This window comes from Oncorhynchus masou, chromosome 17, assembly GCF_036934945.1.
Source record: "Oncorhynchus masou masou isolate Uvic2021 chromosome 17, UVic_Omas_1.1, whole genome shotgun sequence".
NCBI lineage: Eukaryota > Metazoa > Chordata > Actinopteri > Salmoniformes > Salmonidae > Oncorhynchus > Oncorhynchus masou.
In genome coordinates, this window is record NC_088228.1 from 12,511,916 (window position 1) to 12,521,156 (window position 9,241).

The following is a 9,241-nucleotide window of genomic DNA, read 5'->3' on the forward strand; positions in this document are numbered from 1 at the left end:
CCAATTAGGGCCTACTCAATTCACTGATCCAATATCCCTCAAAGGCAAGAAAAATCGAAGTATACTTGTTTTTACGTTTTGCTTTCCAGAATATAAAGGAGTTGATACTCTTCTTAATCCATGAATTGACTGAATGTTTATCAATTCAAAAGCAAATGCGAAACAAATACATGTTGATTGCATATGGGAGTCCGCAGACATTATGTTCTGGAGTTGATGATTTCGAATATAGGTATGGTCATTGGCCAAACGTCAGCTACTAATGGCGGAGAAAGAGCCTCTTTGTTTGATTGACAGCTTCAAGGACCACTAGAAAGCTAACATGACCTCACAGAGCACGCTTTAAAATCCCTCTTCAGCTCATGGCCCAGTAGATGGCAGCCTCCAATGTTTAGCGCGAGACGCACAGGATTCAGACACGCGAAAAGTAGCAGAGCACGCGTTTCACACAGAACTATATGGACTTGTAGTCGTTCGTTCCCAATCGCATGAAGAGCACGAGAAAGGTGGACATTATTAACAAGGAGCCATAGCAATAATACGAATATTAAGAAAATCACTTCAGAATCGGGATACACTTCCAAGCAGCACAACATCCACAAACAACTCGGCTGACTAAGCAAGAGGTAAGAACTTGTAGGACATCTCTGGGACTGGGTCCACTTGTTCACAGCATTGACAGGTGGTTACAACAGTGTTGATACATATGTGGTGGAACAACATTTACATTATTGGTGCACACTTTAATCGTATAATAAACCTAATGGTAATTGCACGATATGATATTATGTTTTACAAGACGTTGTCGATCAAATATCGAGCAAGCACTTACAGTATAGCGAGCACAGTAAAATTATGTTTTGGCTGCAGATGTGAGGGCAAGACTTGACATAAGTGATAAAGTAGGCCTATTCAATTGGTAAAGATTCAAGTACATTTTTGTAGAATTAAAACGAGGACATCCAAAAATGAATGGGAGATCTTGCAAAAAAATGGTATATTAAAAAATAAATCTAATTAATATGGAGATATACAGGGTTTTGTGGAAGTACTTCAGTCATTTCCATCTGGGAATTATGACGCAAGAATTTGTTGAGCGCATATGAGGATTTCATGGCCTGGTATTGTAACTTTTATAGGCATAACAGCTACATTTCATATAATTTCCCATTTCATAATTATTAGCATTCAGGATATTAAAGTACATTTTTAACCCTCAGATCTATAGGTTTAGATTAAACTAAAAAAAGTATGTTTTATTTTATCTTTCGTTTAGCAGGGAGTCGCCATTGAGACTGGTGTCTCTTTTTAAAGGAAGCTCTGCATATACCATTTCATGGAACTATAAAATCAAAAACAATATAAAATAAGTCAAATACAAAAAAACAACACAAATTGCACAGACCCATGCCATTGTGTCCATATGAAATTGCAATTAAATTGTTTAAACTAATTGTAAATGAACGAATAGTTTGTCAGGACTAGTGGTTAAGGCTACGTTGTTTACCCGTTTTGCCTCCGCCTCCTCACGTGCAATTCGCTAATCAAACACTTTTCTCGCGGATATGAACAGTCTGGAATACAAAATATGTCTCTGACACCCCAAAGGGCAGATTGTCGCTTGCCATACACCTCCGGCCGAAGGGATTTTAGCAAATAACATTTTTCCTAATTTAGTCAGATCAAATGGTTGTAATGTACATGCCAATTTTCATAATGCTGTTTTAATAACCGAAGCTTTGAACAGTGCTGCCTGGGGCACTCAAAAACATACAGCCGGGAGAAGGGATAGGCATATGAATAGACAACAATGGCAGCTAGACAGAATAAGTAGGCTTGTGTGGTAAATATGGTAGGCCTATCATAACAGTACAAATATCAATAACAATCAAATGCATGAAAAACGTGAAAGTACAAAATAAGAATTAGTATGAGTAAGTAGCCTCGTTCTCTTTCGCTCTACTCATGCACGTGCACATGGACGCACACACACGTGCGCACGCTGTTGAACCGCACTGTATGTCCGTCGGTGTCAGCGTTGATGATAAATGGAGAGCCTCGCAGTCGAAACCTATTTGCACTTCCATTAGACGGGGAGCCAAATGGGGATCACAACATGCATATTTTACCCACGGAGAAGCCATACATCTCAGCCAAAACGTTGCCCCGCGGGGCGATGGGATAAGAGACCGAGAGAGAGGGGAGGGAGGAAAGCGGGCCCATTCAACTCAAATACTTGGGGGACCAAAGTAAATGTTTAGCGAAGCACCGTCCTTCTGTCCAGGCGAATTAACCTATTCCCTCTTGCCCCGTGATCACATTCATCAGGCACTGCAGTGTAATAGGTTGGGAATAGGCACTGCGGGCGTCATTCATACACACAGCTCCCTCGTGCACACACAGCTCCCTCATTCACACACAGAACATGGACAGCAGCTTCACGGTGTTATAGGTCTGATTTTATTGCTCAGATTAGGAGTTGTTACAAAAAGTTTCATAATGCAAAAAGGGGAAAAAGTTAAATTTGTATTTATTTGGATGGAGTGTTTGATTCATTCATTTGATTTAATTGTTACTCAAACACATGTGTATTTATTTTATGTTTACGGAGTCAATGCTGAGACCAACGTCTCCTTTCGTCCAGATGAGCCCTGTTTAGCACAACAATGCACATCAAAAAACAAACAATATACACATTAAACTACACATCCACATTCAAATACACGTTATTATAAAGAACAATACATGAAAAGCAAAACGCCATGATAAAAAACAAATACATTCTGTAGTGATGGTGCGTTGGCCTAATAGAGATCTCTATTTGAACGCAATCAAATATTGAAATAAACGTTGTAATAATACAACTGTCAAAATCATTCATAATATAATATCGATAGGCCTAACATTATAAAATAACAATAATAGAAAATAACAGTTTACCAGGCCTATTATATTGTTGTGTAGGTTACAACTATCTCATTTAAGGTCTTACTATATCATAAATTAACATCATTAAGGGATTAAGTGACATTGAATTAAGTATTGTCAAGGGTAATGAAGTCAATGAACTTCAAGCAAAGGCTTACTTCTCAAGCATGTTAGCAATTACAGTTAATATTCAATTAAATACATCAATTTGATCCTTATCACAGACTGCATTAAGTGCAGCGTCACTAAAAAAAATTGAATTGCGTGTGGATAAATTCAATTATTGACTGAATTTGAATTATCACAGCCTCCTTAGCCTTGGGCAAGACTTGAGGCAGTTCATTCTGTTGTATAATATTCTTATGTACAATTTAATATGTATAAATTGACTAGAATAAATATGAGTCTCAATGCGCTCTTATATCACGCTTATCTTCTAGGTTGTGGTGATAGAATCAAGATACAGTCAATGAGCACCATGATATTTCGAAAACGACTAACTATTTGAATGACTTGAATAGGCTGACCTACATTTTCAATCAGCCGAATAACGCATGGACATATACCCTTTTTGGTTTAATTTAAATCAAAATATTCATATTATACATATTCTTTGCCCCAAGTAACCCATAGTGAACTTCCCCAAATCAAATCGTATTTGTCACATGCGCCAAATACAACAGTATACCTTACCGTGAAATGCCTAGTTTCGAGCTCTTAACCAACAATGCAGTTAAGAAGAATAAGAGTTATGAAAATATTTACTAAATGAACTAAAGTTAAAAAATAGTAACACAATAAAATAACAATACGAGGCTAATGGCTGTAGTCTTGAGCTATTTTTAGGGCCTTCCTCTGACGCCTGTTATAGAGGTCCTGAATGGCAGGAAGCTTGGCTCAGTGATGTACTGGGCCATACGCACTACCCTCTGTAGCGCCTTGTGGTCGGATGCCGAGCTGTTGCAATGCCAGGTGGTGATGCAACCAGTCAGGATGCTCTCGATGGTGCAGCTGTAGAACTTTTTGAGGATCTGAGGATTCTGTATCGCCCATCCTGAACTGGCCAATGAAAATAGACCTAAAGGAGCACAGACACCAGTGGAGATGAAAACATTAGAGGCTACATCTCAGGCCTAGCATGTCAAAATGCTATAGTGAGGCAATTTAAGACTTTAGGAACCCTCTCCCGCTTCCAAATCTCCTGATACCTGCCATGCATGGGAATATTTATATATGTTCTATCTGTTATAATCATAACCGCTCGAGCCTCGAAGATGTCTCTTCTTGTTAAAGACCTCGACACTAACATGTATCTAATCGTATCCTGAAGCATTTAATTTTATATATGAAAATCTTAAAGGGACAAATAATAACCTACAAAAATGCAGGATGAGATACTTTGCCTCGGAGACCTACATATAACCCACTGGCCACAGACGTCAATTCAACGTATATTCCACGTTGGTTCAACATAATTTCATTGAAATGACGTGGAAACAGCGTTGATTAAACCAGCGAGCCCAGTGGGAAGGCTTTGATTCCTTTGCTGTAAAGTTGTTCTGTCCAATAAAATGAAGGATATACTTTTAACTAGACTTATTATAAAACACATTTTCTAAACTTTATTTAACTAGGCAAGTCAGTTAAGAACACATTCTTATTTTCAATGACGGCCTTGGAACAGTGGGTTAACTGCCTTGTTCAGTGGCAGAACGACAGATTTGTACCTTGTCAGCTCGGGATTCGAACAAGCAACCTTTCGGTTATTGGCTCCACACTCTAGGCTACCTGCCACGAGAAAAGTGTTGGATTAGCGAATTTCGTAGCCTAAATATAAACCAACATGGTCCAACAAATAGTAGGCCTAGTTAAAAAGAACTAAAGTGGCTAGTAAAATTCATAGGCTAACCGAATGAGATAATTCAGTAGGCCTAGTCAAAGCATTGGTATTGACAGAATAGCCTATCATTACCGTTCAATATAAAACATTTTCGTCATTTAGCAGACGCTCTTAATTAATCAGAGCGATTTACAGTCGTCATTTTCTTACTTGCATGTACTGGTCCCCCGTGGGAATAAAACCCACAACCCTGGCATTGCATGTGCCATGCTCTACCAACGGAGCCACACGAGACCTCTGTGATTTCAGGTTGCCATCCCGGCGTGGAACAAATATTGTTACATCATCTAATAATTGTGTATAATTAATGGCTTGAACCAAGCGATAATTGGATATGAATGGTTAACGTTTTTGTCCAGATATTAAATTGTATTGCCCCTGAGCCATACGTCTACCTTAACTAAATTAAATGCGTCTGTATGCGATTTAAATGACCACGTCGTTGGCTATTACAAGCACCACACGACTCTGATAACTTTAACATGAACAAATTAAGTCATAGTTTGTCAAGGATTAACCAACCTTGGTTGCAAAGATAAACACAAATGTCTGCAAAACTGCAACTTTATATGAGGTGATCAAATTATGAACTGCAATATTCATAAACTGCAAGTGCACCACTGTCTACACACAACATACAAAATATCCTAAACTGTCAGATCATTAAACTAACAGTGAATTTAGACCGTTCATTACGCGCGTATCTAAAATGGGAACATTTACGCATGCAACAATAGCCTATCAAACTCTCCGGACAGATAGCCAAATGGAAACATTAAAGCAAATGCTAACATGATCTATGCTTGTTTTCCAACAGGTAGTGGCCGTCATGCAGCACTATGGAGTGAACGGCTACTCTCTCCACGCGATGAACTCCCTGAGCGCAATGTACAACCTGCACCAGCAGGCCGCGCAACAGGCGCAACACGCGCCAGACTACCGACCTTCTGTACACGCGCTCACCCTCGCGGAGAGACTGGCTGGTAATTTAGTCCAACAAACAAACTTTTACACACACTAGGCATCACCTTTGATGATCACTTTCTGACATATCCCACAATAGGATAGGGTACCATCCAATTAATTAAACTTGCCGTGTTTCTTCTCTTCCAACGGCTGCACATTTCAAGACATCATTCTGGAGGCTCGCTACGGGTCCCAGCACCGCAAACAGCGCCGGAGTCGCACCGCGTTCACCGCACAGCAGCTCGAGGCACTGGAGAAGACCTTCCAGAAGACCCACTACCCCGATGTTGTGATGCGCGAGCGCCTGGCCATGTGCACGAACCTCCCCGAGGCCCGCGTGCAGGTAACTAATTCATTAACATTCCGAGTGCATGGTACCTGTAGATTGAAACACAAACAATATTGGTTATTGTACCTGAATTATAATTCATGAAATATATTTACCACTGGGTAAACATTGCAGGAAAAAATGACTTCTTGGCTTGTTTTAAAGATAAACAGTAAGCAGACCTACACCAATGTAACACACATGTACATCTACAACCATTTGGCTTAATCTCTTGCACACTGAGAATGCTTCTGACTGTCTCCCAATATGGCAACCTTTCCAACAGGTGTGGTTCAAGAACCGCCGGGCCAAATTCCGCAAGAAGCAGCGTAGCCTGCAGAAGGAACAGCTCCAGAAACAGAAGGAGGCCAACCTAGAGGGAGGTGACGAGGAGGAGGCTCCCATCACCATCACCCCAGAGAACCAGCTCCCCCCATCCTCTTCCTCCTTGGAGGTTGAGGGTCCGCCCCTTCTGTTGGTGCCGGAAATTAGCGTGGAGTTGAACGTGACCTCGGCGGAGCAGTCAGGCAGCGAGTCGGCCACAGAGGACAATGCCACCGATAAGGAGGAGGAGTCTAACCCACAGAGGGAGGAGTTAAAGAGTGAAAGGGTGATGACGCCCGGCAACGTCTCTCCACCCTGCAAACGACTTACCCCCAAACCTGGTAAAGGACACGTTCTTGTGACTGGCACTTGTACAGCTCTAATATACTGTAGCTGGGAGGGCATTAGAAAACAGAGAGTCAATCAGAGAATTCCTTTAGGATGGTCAATAAAGAGTAAACATATGAAATGCTCACATTGTTGCCCAACATCAGTTCATTTGTCATACTGGCAAATGGAGAAGTGGCACAATAGCTTTGCTGGTTCTTTGTTAGTTCTACATATGTCTGCCTCCCTGCCCACCAGTAAAACTTAGTTTAATGTTATTGACTCATGCTTTTTCCCCTTACCCAGAATCCCCTATGGTCTCCCGGTCTGTGACGCCCTCTTCCAGTGGTGTCAGCGGTGGGATCTCCCAGAGCCACTCCTACTCCTCCTCCCCGCTCAGCCTCTTCTGCCTGCAGGAGCAGTTCCGCCAGCACATGGCTGCCACCAACAACATGGCACTCTACCCTTCCTTCGACATGGGCACCACCCCAACTCTGCCCTACCTGGGCATGAATGTCAACATGTCTCCGGCGCCGCTGGGCTCCCTGCCCTGCCAATCCTACTACCAGTCCCTGTCCCACCACGCAGCGCAGCAGGTGTGGAACAGTCCCCTGCTCCAGTCCTCCGGAGGGCTCCCCAGCCACAACAACAAGACCACCAGCATCGAGAACCTCCGGATGCGGGCCAAGCAGCACGCGGCCTCCCTGGGGCTGGACACGCTGCCTAACTAAGCCCAGGATCTTAGTGCGACCTAGCTGGGAGAACGGTACTACATCCCACCCATCCCTTGTCTGTAACCTCCATAGCCCTTACAGGAACCATATTCTCCAGCAGATGGTTTCGGGGCATTAGTAGCCAGAGTTTTGAAAAACCAAAATGGCAAATCACCCTGGACCGAGTTCTCTCCTGCTTCTTGCTTTATCAGTTGCCTAACGTCTGGGATTGCACAGGCTATACACAGGATCTCTAAAGCAGAGCAAATACACTTCATACGGATTTACCTGTCTAGTGTTGCACTTGGTGATAAAGACTTTGCAATGTAATGTTTACAGATAAAAGATGAATTTAGGCAGTTAAGGGAATTTGGGTCTTCTAGGGGGAAAATACATTTGTGCCGGCATTGGTGACATTGAGACTATTTGTACCGTGGGGCCATTACCATTTCAATTAGGTCATGTAGGTACATAGCACATTCTAAAAACGCAAGCACATACATAAATATAAACTCAAGCCATGTTCTCCTCAATATCCTAATTAGAAGTTACTAATTTACCAGTTTAATGCCCAGTATTAAATCATGTTGTACAGAGACTGGCTTGGTAATGAGAAAATAATTTTAGTGACTAAATGTGCAAAGCTTTTAATTACATTTTGCCTTGGGCAGAGGGGAGAGGGAGCATATGAATATGCATATTTATGATTCCCTTATACGTAACTTGGTAACAGCCTCCCTCCACAAACGGAATATGGGGCCTTTAGGCCTGGGGGGCGGGGGTAGTCTCCAGTACTTTCTGTTGTACTCTTTAAGCACTTTAAGGAGTGGCCAATCTTTAAATTGTAGTCAATTATGCACCTGTGATTCTCTGTGATTCTCTCTCTGTGCTGGGATCCCATCAAGTCCATCCACTCCGATAATGTAAATAATTGTAATATGTAAATTAAGAAGAAAAATAAGTCTATTAATGTTTACTGATAAGGCAAATGTAAAGGTGTTCATATGTTGTTAATTGATCATAAACTGTCCAAGTTGGCGATTCCTATAGTTGTCAGAGTTGTACAATAGTATTTAAACGGCTCACGCCATTCCATTACCTTCTATTCCATGGACTACTGAAGCTATACTGTCTGGTAGTCTACATATGAGTTCCATTGTGGCTGTGATTGTAAAAGTTCTACTGTTTCTCTCCAGCCTGTCATACTAACTGGTCCCGTGGTAGATTTAAAATGTTGCCGAGACTAATCTGGAAACCATAGGCATTATCATTTTCTCTCTTTAACAATGTAAGTTTGAAAAGTGATGTTGTAAAATAAATCCTAAATAAAGCCATGCTTGGTCTTTACATAGTGTAGCTTCCTTCTCTCGGTTCTTGTTCTCACATGACAAAGCTAGCCACAGCTAAGGATTTTACTGTCAGTCTTCTTCCAGAGGAGGAAGGAGTGCAGTGTGGAGAAAGGGAATTCACTTTTAGAGGAAGAGAATGTGATACAGTATGGTAACACTTTACTTGACACCCAATGTCATAACACGTTAGGACACGGTCATAACCTGTTATTATGTTCATAACACTGTCATGACCCATACATTTACACTTGTTGGGACAAAATTGCCTTATTTTACGGCTGGTTATGACACCTACATAAGTGTGTCAAAACCCACATTTATTCAAATGAGTTTCTTTCCCTGCCAAGAAGTTTCCTTCCGTTTGAAAGTTGTTTAAAAAAAAATCAGTTGTAATGAATTCTTGTGG

General features: G+C 41.5%; 1 protein-coding gene across 1 annotated transcript; it reads left to right on the plus strand.

The window, feature by feature from the left end:
- Window positions 1-376: 376 nt before the first annotated feature.
- On the plus strand, window positions 377-8,833 carry LOC135558156 (diencephalon/mesencephalon homeobox protein 1-A-like). Its single transcript, XM_064991890.1, has 5 exons — window positions 377-626; window positions 5,646-5,811; window positions 5,959-6,137; window positions 6,409-6,787; window positions 7,080-8,833. The coding sequence occupies exons 2-5, from the start codon at window positions 5,658-5,660 to the stop codon at window positions 7,502-7,504; spliced, it is 1,137 nt and encodes a 378-aa protein (XP_064847962.1). The 5' UTR covers window positions 377-626; window positions 5,646-5,657; the 3' UTR covers window positions 7,505-8,833.
- Window positions 8,834-9,241: the final 408 nt, after the last annotated feature.

What these genes read in the sequence shown, in the direction of transcription:
- LOC135558156 (XM_064991890.1), top strand. Translation starts at nt 5,658, where the DNA reads ATGCAGCACTATGGAGTGAACGGCTACTCTCTCCACGCGATGAACTCC. An exon ending in CCTCGCGGAGAGACTGGCTG is followed by an intron (nt 5,812 to 5,958) that starts GTAATTTAGTCC and finishes GCACATTTCAAG; the next exon opens with ACATCATTCTGGAGGCTCGC. An exon ending in ACGACTTACCCCCAAACCTG is followed by an intron (nt 6,788 to 7,079) that starts GTAAAGGACACG and finishes CCCCTTACCCAG; the next exon opens with AATCCCCTATGGTCTCCCGG.